This window comes from Diplotaxodon limnothrissa, linkage group LG23 (assembly GCF_057381915.1).
Source record: "Diplotaxodon limnothrissa isolate DT_005_m linkage group LG23, D_limnothrissa_male_GT1.1, whole genome shotgun sequence".
Lineage (NCBI taxonomy): Eukaryota > Metazoa > Chordata > Actinopteri > Cichliformes > Cichlidae > Diplotaxodon > Diplotaxodon limnothrissa.
Window position 1 is genome coordinate 12754845 of NC_140617.1, and position 17793 is coordinate 12772637.

At 45.7% G+C, this 17793-nt stretch overlaps 1 protein-coding gene across 1 annotated transcript in view; it reads left to right on the forward strand.

Moving 5' to 3' along the window:
* Nucleotides 1–17793, forward strand: part of oca2 (oculocutaneous albinism II) — an 83527-nt gene that overhangs the window by 36065 nt on the left and 29669 nt on the right. Inside the window, exons 14-17 of the mRNA XM_085347762.1 lie at nt 956–1088; nt 5654–5801; nt 7768–7825; nt 8005–8113. Coding sequence (XP_085203888.1) covers nt 956–1088; nt 5654–5801; nt 7768–7825; nt 8005–8113 — 448 coding nt within the window. The remainder of the gene's footprint in view (nt 1–955; nt 1089–5653; nt 5802–7767; nt 7826–8004; nt 8114–17793) is intronic.

The window sequence follows — 17793 nt, forward strand, 5'->3', positions numbered from 1 at the left end:
TGTGGATTAAATCTGCTGTTTAATAATTCAGACACTTCCACTCATGTTTAGTTGCATCACCCTTTTACTATTAACCAGTTTTATCACTGAATATCAGAAACGTGTTCTTTATACTGTGAAAGCATGTGAAATAAAGGCAGCGTGAGCTACTTGCAGTGTCTTTAAATGTTGCTCAATGAGAAACACCCAAGTGTTTATTTATATTTTGTTGTTTTTCTGTCACTTTAAGTTTCCTTACAACAGGGAGAGACCATTTGGAAAAAAAGAGGAAAATTTTATCCCAAAAATGTATTTTTTGGGAGTCACATGAGAGGACCATCAGTGAGCAGAATCCCAAATGAAGGCAGGAGATAGTGGCTAGAGGTGGTGGAGCAGATGGCTGATGGAGATAAAGAGTGAAATGCAGTGAGTGAGGTGGAGACGGGAAGGAGGAGGGTTGATCGGGGAACAGAGGCTGATGAGTGAAGTGAATCTGACAGCGTGGGAAACTGAAGCGACGAGGAAAATAGAGCAGCAGGAATTACAAAGGAGAGTGTAGACAGAACATGAAAGATCGCACCGATTTGTGTGCAATAATCAAATTCTGTGTCATTTCGCTCTTAAATCAAAAATTCCAGGTACGCTGTGCGGCTCATACTTACAGTTTGGAGTGTGAATGCACCTCCTGCTATCCTCAAGAGTTCAGTGCTCTCAAGGCCCTTTATATAGTAAGGAACATAGTCTGACATCATTATAATGCACTTGTGTGGGAGGACACTTTAGGTAGCTGCTTTCCTGAACTCTGAGTTTTCTTTCCTCAGAACACCACACGACTTTTTTCACACTGTGTCTCTCCATAAAAGTCCATCGCTGCATGCACACATTTTTTGCCTAAGCCCAGGCTCAGTTTGTCACGTTTGGGTGAAATTCGACCAGACGGCAAATGTCTAACACATTTTCATTATGTTTCCTACAGGGGATTGATTTTGCCAGTTTCACAGGCTACATGTTCCTCGGAATATGCCTCGTCCTTTTTACCTCATTTCCTTTCCTGCGGATGCTCTACTGGAACAAAAAACTTTACAACAAAGAGTCCATTGAAATAGTTGGTAAGTAGCACTGCTTTTTTCATAGACTGATACTCTAATCCTGTAGACTGCTGAGGGTGACACCTATACTCAAAAAATTCTAAGTAATATAATTACATGTAATTACATGTAATTTTGTAATTTTTTAAACACTGTAAGAAAGTTAACTTTCATGAATTCTGGCTCTAATGTTCTAATGTTTGCAGTAGAGTAAAAAAAGATGATAATACTTGTGGTGTCTTAGGGCGGAGCTTTGACTGACAAGATGCTACTCTACCAGCATCCCTCTGTTTCTCAGTCAGATCCACTGATTATGGTCAAACATGGTTTCAAACAATCAAAATGGTGATGTCACATGTCCGAGTTTAACATTTTTTCAGTTTAAAAAGTAGTTTTTTGGGTTAATTTATGTTTTTCTACATGAAAAATATTTTTTTAGATGGTTATTAAGCTGAGTGGACTCGAGTTATAAAAAATATAGTTACCTGCTGGATACAGCACAACCTGAAATCATTTGTGATGGTTTTTGAGTATTATTAAGAAGAGTATTAACTCCCAATAACATCTTTGCACACAATAGCTTCCCAATAAACCTTCTCAGGCACTGGCCTCACACAAACATAATTAACTCGGCATTACAGCCTCATCCCTCTAATTTCCACTTGAGATGCGTGCTGCCTTCAGTTTTCACTTTTTCAATTTCCACACTGTTCCACTCACACTGTTAGATATCTCTGCCATCTCCGATATTACATTTCTGGACCATATATTGCTGCAAAAAGATTCTGTGTGTGTGATGTAATAGTTCATGGTTGTGTGTGTGCGTGATTTTTTTTTATTGTATTATTTAAAGTAGGTTACTTAATTTGGAGAGGTCTGAAAAGGTCATGCTCAATGGAGCCTCTCCTGGAGGTTTGTTATTTAGGAACACAGGACAGAACTCCCTGTTCCTTTTTATACTAAAAACAAAAAACAAAAACATACAAAATAACCAAAAAAAGTACTGTGTTCGCCTTATTGAGAAGGGAGTGGAATTGTAAAATATTCATACTTTTTGCTGAAGAGTAGTCTTCAGAGCCGGGTGATACAGATTTCCACATCAGTCAAGGTTTAAAAAAAAAAGTTTATAATTGGAACAAAGCCTGTGATCCAGTTCGACAGTCAAACCAAGCTGCCCATCATGCACGTGTAACATTCTTCAATCTCTTCACATCATATATAAAAGCCTCAGTGGCAGTGCTGCTGCCCTCCATCTCTGCCTGCTGCTTCGATCCATCCACCACCTCTGTCTTCAACGTTTTTACCTCAGTCGGGACCACTACAGTTGAAAGATGCTCATTTCCCTCTGCAGTCATTTATATGTGAAAAAGAAAGTTTTCCTGACTCTCTGCAGGTAAAGCCTTACTCTTTGAATAGGGAATAAGAGGGTAAGTCAGGTGCACTGATCATCAACAATGTGAACACCTCTGTAAAAACAAAAATTGTGCAGTTTTTTGCTCTTGAGTATTCAGGATTGTTGAACCCAAAATCTTCCGAGGAGTGGACGGTCCCAAGATCAGACCGTGCAATGCTCAGAGAAACTGGAAAAACCCCAAGCGTTAGCATGCTAAGTATTAAAGTTAACAAAAAGAAAACTAAAGCTGAATCTACAAGCTACTGTGAAACCTGTGAAAAACCTTTTCACATAACGGTATATTTGGTGATAGGGCTGTGGGACCCTTCCATGTGTACGCGTGAGCATGAAAGTGGGGAGTGCAGCAGTATAAAGGTTTGACATGAAGTGGGGTGAAGATGCGTTGCAAAGTGGCTTGCAGATGCTCTTCAAATGTAGGCAGGTTAAAGAAACTCTAAAAACACACCTGCACGGGATTCAGCGGTTTTCAGGAATATAGCATATTGAATCGGTATTGATGATTGCTGTTACAATGAAGCTGATTTTGCTAATGAAATGCCAGCATCCTGCTTACGTATCCTGATCGGTGTAGTGAGGTTTTATGACAGGATGTTAGGAGTGTGGTTAAAGCAAAGCAGAAACCTCCACGTGTGTGGAAGTAGCAGCCTGTAGTGATGGACACCTGCACCATGTAGCTGTTGATAGAAAACTCTCTGCTCCTTCCTGTTTTGTGAATGTTGTAACGTGGCTTGTGGTTGGATTATGTCCCTCATACTTACAGAAACAGTATTTCCTGCAATCAAAACCAGGTACAAAATCCAAAGTTAATTGTCTTAACCCTTGTTTTTACTTTTGTGGGCTCCATTTATTCTGGAAAGCCCAAGAAGTCAGAAAGTGGAACTTTTCCCATTTTTAGAAATTGGGAGTTCTCTACTACAGCACATTATAACTACTTTCTCCTTCTGCTTCCTCTGGATGCTCCCTTTAGGATCATTAGCCTCCATCTCATCCTAGCCTTCATTCATAAATCTTCTCTGTAGTCTTCCTTTTACCGTGTCCCTCCTTTGCACATGTTACACTATCTCATCCTTGCCTCTAACTTTTAGAAACATCCAATAACTTTCAGGTTCAGCTGTCCCTCTGATGTATGATCTTTTCCATCCTGGTCACTCCCAGTGAAAAGCTGCCACAGTCTGCAGTCCCAGTACTACACCAGTACTGCCTTGTCAAGTTGATCTGTATTCTATGATGATCCATGTTCTGGCTTAACTAAAATCCAGCCATTATTCATTACCTGAGCCTTTTGGAAACCCACTTAGACACAAGTTATCATCTGTTGCACAAGTTTGGACAAAGCTGAAACAGCAGTGACAACATTTTACTAAGCTAATCAGAGCAGAGTGTCGCTGTCTGAAAAGGGCATTGACTTGCATGTTCCTCTCATAACCTTCACTCTTTGTATACTCAGAGGAGCATGATGCTAAATCGCTACAAGACATGACATTTTCACAACTGCTTGATGTGACATCTGTTCAGTGCATGTGACATTTTGGCCTTTGCCGACGCGAGCAATATGTGGTCTCCGGGTTACTGTAGCTCCTGTAGCGCCAGGTTTCCACAGCCCACTGTCCAGTTTGTCTTGGCTCCATTTCCCAGGTGACAGAACTGCAGGGTTACAGCCACGGCACACTCGTTCAGTCATGTCTGGCCCGCGATAAGCACAGCTTGTTTGTGCGTGCGCGGTCTGCTTACCCGTTAGTTAGTTTGCCTGTTGGCTTGTATGTGGCGAGGGGATTTTAGGGATCTGGAGATGGAAAGAAAGCAACATGAGCTCAGAGCCTCGATGCCAAAGTTTGGGCCTCTTGGTGAACAAAGTTTACAATCAATTTGATAAAACTAACTTTTTGACCTTTAAAATTCAAAAGTATTTGTGATGATAACCTAACTCAGACATCATTTACTGGGGTAGAATGCCTTTATCTCCTTTTTCACCAGCTAACATCCCTCGAGGGTCTGGTGACTCACAGTGTGTCCGACACCACATGGCTCATGTGAGAAAACCCCTTTACTCTGATGTTTAGTTGCTCTGACTAGTTGGCAGTGAACAGACTCACTCATCCAGAGAGCAGCCTGATAGCGACACAGGACTCCTTTCTTTTCTATTAAAAAACTATTCATCTAATCTGGTGTACCACAGCCCTTTTATGTATCTTCTTAATTATCCAGCAACAGGAAAGAAAATGATTTGGCCATCCCTGAAGACTTGGAACAATGTTCAGAGAGAGAGAAAGGATGACAGACTGTGGTGGTTTGGAGCATGACTGTCCTCCATCATTCTGTCTTAGATCTGGCTTGTAAGACTCTGGGGAGATAGATAATAAGCATACAAAACAAAACACAACAACAACAATAAAAGAAAAAAGATATTTGTTTGAAACTGTTAAGAATTCTTCCGGAAACACAGTCACCTCCTATCATTGTTTACCCACACTATCAGACTTCCCCCCTCTGAGATGACCCCAGCATGGGATGATTGAAGCAGAGACCATGAGGCTGCTCAGTGGTCACCACAATCCTCACATTTAAGCTGTGAGCAACACCGACTGTTCGGAGCTGTTCTGTCACACTGAGCAGCGGGCAAACTAAAGCAAGCTTTTACCCATCACCACGGTGACCGTTCGATGCTGGCCTAAATCTGACCCCGTGGAGTTTCTTCTTCTTCTCCTGCCAGCCTGGTCTTGCTAAGAGTGCATGTGGCTGGATCAGCTCAAACCCCCCGCCACGGCTGGTAATTGTGCAGATTTGCTAACAGGAAATGTTTTTATTTCCTCTTTCCCCCTGCACTGCTTAGATCCTATTATGGTCACCTAGCAACCTTCCTGAAAAAGGATGGCACCTACTGATATCTACATAAGGGTCCCATATCCTCAGGCTGTATCTGTGTTTGAGCACTGGCGGTTCCTGGGTTGGTCAATGCACCCATCGCCAGGCTGCATTAGGCCCTCTGTGGGGGCTCACATATTGGGCATATTGACTGAAAACATCATCATGTTCTCTCAGCTGTAGAAGATATTACCAGACAAATATCCGTTATAAGCGTACTGCATTCTGCTGCTGAGCTTCATCACTGTAACTTTGAAGTCTGTGTGTCGTACATGCACTGAACAGGTGCCGTTCTCTCTTTGCCCTGCAGAACTCAAGCATGAGATCCTGGTTTGGAGGCAAACGGCTCAGCGCATAAACCCCGCCAGCCGAGAGGAGACAGCTGTGAAATGTCTTTTAATGCAAAAAGTCCTCAACCTGGAGAGTCTGCTGCGAAACATGATGAAGACCTTCCAAAGGTTAAAGAAAGCACAAGAACACAGAACATTAAGAATCACATTGTCTGTACTGTTAATGTCGTTTTTCAAAAGCCAACCTGCTGTATATTGCTTCGTACAGATCTTTTCACTAGATGCAGTTATCAGTACTAATCAATAATACATGATTTAACAAGAGAATTCATGGCTGGTGTGATTACTGAAAGCACACACTGCAAATACTTTGTGAACAAATTAATTTCGTAAGTCGGGGTTCCACTGTATAATAACAGGTGACAGAACACAAGAAGAACTCGATAGAACTCAATAAAAACTAAACAAAAGACCTGGGATGATGACACACGTCACTGACGCAACCTGGCTGGTGTACACATCGAGACCACCAAGAAAACAGACGAATAAGACTGACTTTGACCACAAGGGGCCGCTGTAGTAACAAAGGAAAAAGGAAAAGGCTCATTAAAGCCTAGAAATGTGACATAGCCACGATAGCACCGCGATGTGTGGTCGGTTACAAAGTAGCAATCATATAAAACTCTTGCATGCAATAGTAACACTGTAACTGCACGTTCCACTTCCACTGTTACAGTATTTTCTGCACTATAAGGCGCACTTAAAATCCTTAAATTTTCTCAAAAATTGACAATGGGCCTTATATTCCGGTGCACCTTATGTATGAATTCTGGTTGTGCTTACAGACCTCGAATGGATTTTATGTAGTACACGCCGCTCAGAAATCTGTCAAAAATGTTTTAGTCTGACTTTGGTAAGCTACGAAGCCACACCGCTTGATGGATTGTCGGAGCGTTATGGCTACTGTACTCAGGAGCCTCGTGGAGTAATCTGAGTCCAAACTCCATCCGCTTCAGGCCCCAAGTCAAACGAACACTACGGCATCACTGAGAGTTAAAAACTGTCTAAATTCTTTCATCTTTAATCAGCGTTGCTACTTTGCCAGGTGTAACAATTAAGTTTAACATCCAGGCATCCATGAAAACAGAAGTTATTAAATTTAACTGAGTTAGAAGTTAGCAGGAAGTTAGCACGCTAGTTTCCACCTAAACATGATATTGCATGTTCTGACTGAGAGATTCCTGAAAAAATTAAAACGTACAGCTCTGCTATCACTTCCAACATGAATGAAGATAGAAAACTAAACAGCAGTGACGTTTGTAGCGTTACTGAAGCTGGGCTAGCTGGTATATAATGATGTGCTACGTGATCGCTAGCGACACAGCTATATTAGTATAATGAATTGAGTAAAGTTTGACTTATCTGACTGTTTTGTTTCGCTTAATGTGCCTTATAATCCGGTGCATCTTATGGTCCGAAAAATACGGCATTTGTTTTTACTTCTGAAATTAAGTATAAATCTAGAAGTGTGTCTCCCTAACGTCAGTGCATGTATGTTAGACCCATGACCCTGAAGCTCAGACTTCAGACTGCTCCTGGATCTGTGCAATATCAATATATCGGAAGAAAGTTAGCTAAAGGAAGGAGGAGCTTAAATATCTTTTTCAGACACTGGATGAACTAGGTGCTGCTCCAAATCCAAGCTCAAACAAATGAGGATTATTCCTAATTCTGAATCACACAAAGCTGTAAACTCTAGCAGCCCAACATTAGAAATATGGAGCTGGAGAAGAGCATAATAGGTCCCCTCTAATTATTTAAAACACAAGCATGGCACCAAGCATGACATGTTCAGTTCAGTCCAGAAATAGTTTTTTTTTTTTTCCTGTTCCTATTTTCCTGTGCCTGCTTTCCGGACCATCATAGCAATTACAGAAAATAAATACAAATTTTGAAGGGCAGGAAATGCAGAAATAAATCCTTCACACTACACAACGCTCAGCATACGGTTATAAACTGCTAAAAATAAGCACCCTGTTTCTATGAGATGATACTTTTTCCATTTTTTGTTTGTTTGTTTTTTGACACTGTGCATTCGCCTAATGTGAGATTTAAATGTTGTTGTGTCTGACAGACAAATTTCTCAGGAGGATAAGAACTGGGAGCAAAACATCCAAGAACTGCAGAAGAAGGTAGGCTTTGATTCTTCACCTCACACATTTTCCTCAATCACTGTGACTGGTGCATTGATGTAATCTCAGTAATGAAGTAGGTCTAGTCTTTGAAAGTTCGCTTAAGACAAATCCTGTCATTCTTCTGATAACATCAGCTTTTCCACCATTCACAAAAAATACATTTTCCTCCTACGCAGCACAGAATTACTGACAAAGTTCTGCTGGTGAAGTGTGTGTCCGTCCTTGGCGTTGTGATCTTCATGTTCTTTCTCAACTCCTTCGTTCCCAGCATTCATCTCGATCTTGGTAAGCCCCGCACTCTCTCATTATTGCACTGTTGTTACGGGCATCACTGGGTGGTTATGGGTTCCGTCATGTAATTATGAAGCACAGCTTCCTCTGCCCTTGCAATTTAAAAGAGAGTAAATAATGGGTTGACTAGCAAATGAAACCAACAAATTACATGGCTACAAAGCTGCAATTAAGGCCACCGTGTTCCATCCCTCCACGAGCTTCTAAGCCTGTACTGATGAACAAAATTTCAGTAAAGCTGCAAAAGGCTGTCTTAAGACACTCAACCAAAATTTGGGGCAAAAATAGGCAGTGCAAAGTTTGACAAACCTCCACTAGATGTAACATATTGAAAAAGATATGTCAGAATCTCTATTTTGTTCAAGCTCCCATGTCATTTTTACAGAAAATCTCTCTCTTCTGATACATTTTGTAAAGCATCATACGATTTCGAAACACTCTTTGCTTACATTCAGAACCGTTCACCCCTGACTGATTCGTCCTCATATACATATTTACTAAAGAGTAAAATACTTATCGCTTTGAAAGTCTAATTGCTGCTGTTGTGTTACATTTTGCATTCTGGAGCTATGCCACCTGTAAAACTTTTACTGTGCACTTTATTCTTGAGGGTCTACTGCAGAAGTGTTTATAGGTGGAAGTAAGTTAGCTGGTCACACTGGCTCCTCAGTGTGGCAAACTCCCTGTGGCATTTCGTTCAAAAGCAATTCATCATCTGCTTAGCAAATATTGCCTTTTTAAGCAGATATATGACTCTCATGGACTCTGCAGCAGAGGAGAAGCTGAAGGAACCAACAGCAGCACCTTTTTTTTTAATAGTCTGGGCAGAACCTGCAGACCACGCAGGAACCCTGAATCTGGGCTTTAAACTTTAAGTTTTATGAATCCATCAGATTCTGAGTAACTAGCATTCAAAACCCAGACACACACAGGAGGAGCTTGCTGTGGAAACTCCCCTCCACTGTTTCAGATGACTCATGAGTCAATGGCTGCTGAGCCACAGGGGAGAGCAGATTACCTATTAATCCAAAGGTTGGTGGTTTGATTCCTGGCTCCTCACAGTCTGGCGCAAGAAACTGAACCCTGTAATTGCTCATACATCCTTTGGAGTGTGTGTGTGATAGCGAACCATTATATTACTATTACATTATTATTTTGCTATTCTATCTAATTAAGTCATGAAGCCTAGTTTACGACCTTAACCCACTACAATCCTCAGTTTTTTCCCCCCAAATCTGAATCCTGATTTGTTGCGGTGCGGTCTCACTCCACCCCCAGCACCCCCCCCTCTGGCTTGGACTTTTATCCCTGCTCTCACAGTGAGCTGCTACCCACTGCCTCCCCTACAGCTAGATGAGGTGCTCTCTCCCTCATTCAAGTGGAAATCTCTGTCTCTGTAGCTCTCACTGCACCTCTTGAGCAGTGCCGGATAACCCGGGGTCCCAGTGGATCCACATGTTCAGGCATACTGCTGGAAATCAAATCCCTTTTTCTTTTCGGGCTTTCTCGATCCCTTTGAATTCTCTGTTTTTTAAAAACTCTCTCAGGTGTGTAATCACAGTCACAAGAGAAAGGTTCTGTTGCCCGGTGGGATTTTTCACTTTTCCAAAGCTTCTCCAAAGATCATTTCCTTCAATGCTGATAATAGGTCTGCAGGTCAGGGTTTGTGCTTGACTAACCAATGCGCCTGTTATATATTTGGATCAGGGTTAAGCAGTAACTACGACTTGCATCTATTCCATTCTGTTTCAGTATATTATAAAATGTTGATTAAACAACAGCGAGTGCTGGAAAGATTGTCTCTGCTGTTCCATAGATGCATAATTGCACATATGTCTCTGCTTCTCTTAATAGAGACAGCTTTGCATGTTTTTTCCTTAAAGCCAAAAACATAAAAAGCTGCTTTAAAAATTAAGTATTATTATTTTAGGTTTCCAGAAGAAATTTTAACCACTTACAGCTGTTTGTGTTAGGAGATTGCACAAAGGTACAGACGTGGTCCAGAATTTAGAATAAAATAAAATGATGAACCAAAGTCCAAGAAAACAGCTACAAAAGGTAAAAACAGAAACCAGGAAACAAGTAAAGAAAGCACATGAAAGGCAAGCAAATAATCCGACGAGATCAAAGGAAAAGACAAAATAATAAAAAGTTAGGATGCTGTGTAAAATATAGCTTAAAACCACACTTCAGTGATGCAAATCTGAAAGCATACAATCACAGATTAAAGTTAATGTGAGCTGGGCATTGATTTTGAAGTCACACGAGAAAACAAACCGATGACGTAAAACATAAAGTAACCCAAAGACAGATAAAGACAGAAAGAGGAGAGTACAGCACACCATGACTTTGCTCCTCAGTATCCAATATCTGCTGCAGCATGTAGAGTTAACATGAGATTATCACCAACAGGTTATCAAGTTCAACACAATCTCACAGCAGTTTGCGAAATAGTCATCTCTAATATTCTGATTCGTGCTGCTTGGCATGGATTACCACCTTTACTACCACTTCTTTGAAAGACCCAATTTACTTGGATGTCCGGGTTCTCCCCGAAGAGCCACAGACATGAAAAATGCTTCCTATCAAAAATACATTTAAAATCGTGCAATATTGCCAAAATCAGAAACACCCCATCTCAGAGTAACTAAAAGCTCCTGAACAGAGAGTAGAAAGAGCGACCGCATTTCCCCCATACTGGCTTCTCTTCACTGGCATCCTGTTAAGTCCAGAATTGAATTTAAAACCTTTCTCCTGGATAATCAGTTTCTGTCATATTTTAAAGATCCCATATTATCCTAACAGAGCATTTCTCTTAGACTGCAGGTTTATTTGTGCTTCTAGAGTTTGCGAATGGGAGGCAGAGCCTTCAGCTATCAGGTACCACTGCTGTGGAAACATCCCTTACTCAAATCAAATCAAATCAAATTCAAATTTTATTTGTCACGTACACAGTCATACACAGTACGATATGTAGTGAAATGCTTGGACAACTGCTCGTGACCTAAAGAAAACAAAAAAGGAAAAGGCTATGAATAAGATAGGAAATAAATATGAAAAATTAAAAAGGGTAAATTTAACTAGGAAGGAATAAAATATAAATTAAGGTTAAAAATGAAATAACTGTACAACACAAATTAGAATGAAGGGTAAATTTAACTGGGAAAGAATAAGATAAAATATATAAATTAAAGTTGAAAATAAAATAACTGTACAACAAAATACACAATACACAATATAGAACTATATAAGAATGTATGAAGAAATCTAAATCTAAATAAATATATACACAATAACAGCAGCTGTACAAGTATTAACCGGAAATGAAGAATATAGTGACCAGTGTTGTGCAAAAACAATGTCCAGAATGTCCAGTGTGTGTGTGTAAGAACCATATGTGTGGGTCAGTACTGTGTGGTGGTGTGATTGAGAGACCGTATCGCCTGCGGGAAGAAGCTCCTCCTCAGTCTCTCTGTGTTGGTCTTCAGGGAGCGGAATCGCTTTCCTGACCTCAGCAGAGAGAACAGTCTGTTGTTGGGATGGCTGAGGTCCTTCACGATCTTCCTGGCCTTGGTCCAGCACCGCCTGCTGTAGATTGAGTGCAGGTCAGGGAGCTCGGAGCGGATGGTGCACTCAGCTGACCGCACAACCCTCTGTAGAGCTCGTCTGTCCTGCATGGTGCTGTTCCCGAACCAGGTTAAGATGTTTCCCGCCAGGATGCTCTCTATGGTGCACGAGTAAAAGTTCCTGAGCACCTTGGAGGGCAGTTGGAAGTCTCTCAAGCGTCTGAGGTGGTAGAGACGCTGACGGGCCTTTTTCACCACGGTGTTGATGTGACAGGACCATGACAGGTCCTGCGTGATGTGAACTCCGAGGTATTTGAAGCTGTCCACTCTCTCCACTGGGCACTCGTTGATGACGGGGGTCTGGTAGTTCCTCTCCTGCTTAGTGCTGAAGTCCACTATCAGCTCCTTTGTCTTACTGACGTTTAGAAGGAGGTTGTTCCTCTGGCACCAGTTCTCCAGATTCCTAATCTCCTTCAGGTAGGCCGTCTCGTTGTTATCAGAGATCAGGCCCACCACGACGGTGTCGTCAGCAAACTTGATGATGGTGGTGGAGCTGGTAGTGGCCACACAGTCATATGTGTACAAAGAGTACAGCAGGGGGCTCAGAACACACCCCTGGGGGGCTCCAGTGCTGAGAGTGGTGGAGGCTGAGACATGTCCGCCCATCCTTACTGCCTGTGGTCTGCCAGTTAGGAAGTTGGAGATCCACTGACACATAGATGAGCTGAGTCCCAGATGCTGTCACGGGTAATGGGGGAAATACAGACTCAGTCGCGGAGCTCTGGATGCGAAGCAAACAGTGCGTTTATTTACAGTGCTCAAAAACAGTCACAAAGCGAAGTACAAAAATCCAACGGTGATCATCTCCAAATTCCCAGTGGTGTGCAGGTGAGTCTCCCAAGTGATTATCTGAGTGTGTTTCTCCTCCGAGGGCTTAATCCAGCGGACTCCTTCTCTCCAACCTTCTGCTCCGTATCACTTCCTCCTATAAACAAGTGACGACAGCTACAGGTGAGAAGGGTAGCCGGCTAAGGCTATGTTAAAAGTAAGAAAACACTCTTTACTACCGAGCCTCCAGTACAATCCAGCGTCGACTGCCATCCGGACACATAGTTAAGTACCTCAGTCCACAACGAGGATGATCAGTGACAGCTGGATGGCAAATTAGGTGCAGGTGTGTCAGCCACTGGGTGGAGGAGGAGAGAGAGAGAAGCACACACATACACACACAGACAGGTCGCTCCGGGAAGGACCGTCCGACCATGACAGTACCCCCCCTCTAACGGGAGCCCCCGGGCGACCCACGAAACTTGTCAGGGTGCCGACGGCGGAACTCTCTCACCATAGCGTGGTCGAGAACCGCAGACCGCGGCACCCAGGAACGCTCTTCCGGACCGTACCCCGCCCAATCCACCAAAAACTGGAAGCCCCTACCGCGGCGCCTGGCATCCATTATGCGAGTAATGGAATACGCCGGAGCGCCAGCGATATCCAGGGCGGGTGGCGGGGGCCCGGGAGGCGGGCACAACGGGCTGGTCCGGACCGGCCTAATTTGAGAAACATGAAACACGTCGTGTACCTTCATGTTGCGCGGGAGGGCCAGTCGGACAGTCACTGGATTCAGGATGGCTTGCACAGAAAAGGGTCCAAGGAACCGGGGAGCCAGCTTCTTGGACTCAGTCCGCAGAGTGATGTTCTTAGAGGAAAGCCACACCTGCTGGCCCACCCGATAGGCCGGTGTAGGGACGCGGCGGCGGTCAGCCAGTCTCTTGTTTTGAGCGCTCGTACGCAGCAGTGCCGCTCGAGTTGCCCGCCAGATCCGTCGACAGCGCCTCATGTGATGTTGCACGGAAGGCACGGCCACCTCTCCCTCCGTGATGCAGAGGAGCGGGGGTTGATACCCCAGGGACGCCTCGAAGGGAGAGACACCCGTAGCGGCCGACGTGCTAGAGTTATGGGCGTATTCGGCCCACGCCAACTGCTCACTCCATGACGACTGGTTGGAGGAAACGACGCAGCGCAGCATGGCCTCCAGCTCCTGGTTCGCTCGCTCAGTCTGCCCATTAGTCTGCGGGTGGAACCCAGAGGACAGGCTGACCTGGACCCCCAGCTCGGTACAAAACATCTTCCATACCCGCGAGGTGAACTGGGGCCCACGGTCAGAAACAATGTCCAGAGGAATGCCGTGAAGGCGGAAAACATGTTGGGTCAAGAGCTGGGCAGTCTCTAGAGCGGTGGGAAGTTTGGTAAGGGCAACAAAATGGGCAGCCTTAGAAAAACGGTCAACGATGGTGAGTATAACAGTTTTACCAGAGGACGGAGGGAGGCCAGTGATGAAGTCCAGAGCGACGTGCGACCACGGCCGGCTGGGGACAGGCAGTGGTCTGAGGAGTCCCGGTGGAGGGGAGTTGGACGTCTTATTTCGGGCGCACACAGGACATGCGGCCACATACTCCCGGACGTCCTGAGAGAGAGAGAGGGCCACCAAAACAGCCTTTGTAAGAAGGTGACAGTTCGGTTCCTGCCCGGATGGCAGGTAAACCGTGCGGTGTGTGCCCAGTGGATGACCTTACCCCTGACCGCTGAGGGAACGTACAATCTACCTGCTGGACCGGTGCCGGGGTCGGGTTCTTGTCGCTGAGCATCTTGGACCACCCTTTCTATCTCCCAGGTGAGGGTCCCCACGATGCATGAGGCTGGCAGAATGGGTTTCTCCTTCTCCTCAGGGTCCGTGTCTGGCGCGAACTGGCGCGACAAGGCGTCTGGCTTCGTATTCTGGGACCCGGGCCTGTAGGTGATGGTTAGGTTAAACCGTGCAAAAAACAGTGCCCACCTGGCCTGTCGGGCATTCAGGCGCTTAGCCGCTTGGAGGTAGGCGAGGTTCTTGTGGTCCGTCCACACGATAACAGGATGTTCGCTCCCCTCCAACCAGTGCCGCCACTCCTCCAGCGCCAACTTGATGGCAAGAAGCTCCCGGTCGCCCATGTCATAATTCCTTTCAGCCTGAGTGAGCCGACGGGAGAAAAAGGCACAGGGGTGTAATTTACCTGCCTTGCGCTGAGAGAGAACCGCCCCAACTCCAGAATCAGAAGCGTCCACCTCCACCACGAACGGCAGGGCGAGGTCAGCCTGGGCCAGGATGGGGGCCGAGGCAAACAAGCTCTTGAGACGGTCGAATGCTTGCTGAGCCGCTGGAGACCACTGGTACGGCTGTTTGGGCGACGTGAGTTGGGTAAGAGGCAATGCCACCTTACCGAAGTCCCGGATGAAGCGTCTGTAGAAGTTGCTGAATCCCAGAAAACTTTGCAACTTCTTCCGAGTGCCGGGCACAGGCCACTCCAACACAGCTTTGACCTTAGCCGGGTCTGCTCGCAACCGGCCCTGTTCAATGATGAAACCCAGAAAAGAGACAGTTGAGGCATGAAACTCACATTTCTCCGCTTTACAAAACAGCCGATTCTCCAGCAGGCGGTGCAACACCAGTCTCACATGCTTAACATGCTCAGCTCTGGACCTGGAGAAAATCAGAATGTCATCAAGGTAAACGAACACGAAGTGGTTTAAAAAATCTCGTAGGACGTCATTTACCAGGGCTTGGAAAATGGCAGGGGCGTTAGTGAGTCCGAACGGCATTACCAGGTACTCGAAGTGGCCCAGATGGGTGTTGAAGGCCGTCTTCCACTCGTCCCCCTCGCGGATGCGGACCAGGTGATAAGCATTGCGGAGATCAAGTTTGGTGAAATGGGTGGCTCCTTGAAGGAGTTCAAAAGCTGAGGTGAGCAGAGGTAGAGGATATTTGTTTTTGATAGTGATCTTGTTCAGTCCCCGATAGTCAATGCAGGGGCGTAGGGACGCATCTTTCTTTTTAACAAAAAAGAAGCCTGCACCCAAGGGAGAGGTGGAGGGACGGATGATGCCTGCTGCCAGGGAGTCTGTGATGTAGCGCTCCATAGACTCGCGCTCAGGTTTCGAGATACTGTAGAGTCGGCTAGTGGGCAAGGGGGCGCCTGAGAGCAAATCAATCCCGCAGTCGTACGGACGATGGGGGGGGCAGCGATTGGGCCCCGTCTTTGCTAAAGACTCGACCTAGATCATGATATTCGGCTGGCACGGTTGACAAGTCGAGGCGAGAGGGCGGCCCCGCAAGATCGTCTGACATGCAACCCGGCACAGCAGAGCGTAAACACTGCTCATGGCAACGGGTGCTCCACCCTACGATACATCCCTTGGCCCAATCAATCTGTGGATTGTGTCGCTGGAGCCAGGGGAATCCCAAAACTAAGGGTGTGTCAGGTGCCTTGAAGAGAAACAGGAACATCTGTTCAGTGTGGTTGCCGGAGAGAGTGAGTGTGATTTCTTGAGTGCGGTGAGTGACAGCGGCTAAAGGCCTGCCATTAAGCGCTGACACCTGGAGTGTTTCCGGGAGAGGAACAACAGGCAAACCCATCTTGTGGGCCAAAGCCTCATCCAAAAAACTTTGTTCAGCTCCTGAGTCTATTAGTGCATCACAAGAATGGGTGCGGGAAAGAAACCATAATTTAGCAGGGCAGCTGAGGTGGAGGAATGTATTCACCGGCGCACCCGTCAGTATCCCCACCTTTACTGACGGGCTGAGTCTTTTAGCCGTGAGGGACAGGAGTCCGCGAAATGCCCCTTCTTCCCGCACACAAAACACTCACCCACCAGTTGTCTTCTGCTCCGGGTGAATTTAGTCCGTCCGAGCTGCATGGGTTGCTCCTCGTCAGCAGGTGAGTCCGTTCCCTCCTCTCTCCACTCGAGAGAGGGGAGTCCAGTCGAAACTCCTACGACCCCTACTGACCGTCGCCCATCTCCAGTCCGCCTGCCAAACTCCCGCATATGGTCGTCTAGACTGATACACATGTTAACCAGGGCACTTAACGATTTAGGAAGCTCTTTAGTGGCCAACTCACGTTTGACATTCTCGTTTAAGCTGTTTAGGAATGCTCCTCGGAGCGCCTTTTCCTCCCAACCCGTCTCCTCGGCCAGGATCCAAAAGTCCACGGAGAAGTCTGCCACGCTTCGCCGGCCCTGCTTTAAAGTAAACATGCGATGAGCAGCACTGTCAGGGTTAGAGCCTTTGTCAAACACACACCGAAATTTGCTCAAAAAATCACTATATGAGATGGAGGATTGGGCGCTCAGGACTGCTTGAGCCCAGAGTAGCGCTCGTCCGGTCATGAGCTCCACCATGAGGGTGATCTTGGCGATATCAGAGGCATAAGCTCGAGTCTGCTGCCTAAAAATCAGAGAGCATTGAGCCAAAAACCCCCGGCTCTTGTCCAACTCTCCACTGAATTTTTCAGGTATAGGGAACGTGTGTTCTCGCTGAGGCGGAGGCGGAGATGGGGGAAGGGGACAGGCCGCCGCTATATTTAGAAGCTCCACTGGTGGTTGTGGTGGTGTACTGGGCTCTGGTGGTTGAATGGGTGCCCTAGGTGTAGCAAGCAACATACCTTTCAGTTCAGATACCACCTGTAGTAGCGCGGACTGCTCCCTGGCCACATGCTGCAGCATCTGTTCATGCCGCTCCAACCGTTCAGCTTGAAGCGCGAGCTCGCGCTGGACGGGGGTTGAGTCCGCTGAGTCCATAGCTGGCTGGATTGTTCTGTCACGGGTAATGGGGGAAATACAGACTCAGTCGCGGAGCTCTGGATGCAAAGCAAACAGTGCATTTATTTACAGTGCTCAAAAACAGTCACAAAGCGAAGTACAAAAATCCAACGGTGATCATCTCCAAATTCCCAGTGGTGTGCAGGTGAGTCTCCCAAGTGATTATCTGAGTGTGTTTCTCCTCCGAGGGCTTAATCCAGCGGACTCCTTCTCTCCAACCTTCTGCTCCGTATCACTTCCTCCTATAAACAAGTGACGACAGCTACAGGTGAGAAGGGTAGCCGGCTAAGGCTATGTTAAAAGTAAGAAAACACTCTTTACTACCGAGCCTCCAGTACAATCCAGCGTCGACTGCCATCCGGACACATAGTTAAGTACCTCAGTCCACAACGAGGATGATCAGTGACAGCTGGATGGCAAATTAGGTGCAGGTGTGTCAGCCACTGGGTGGAGGAGGAGAGAGAGAGAAGCACACAC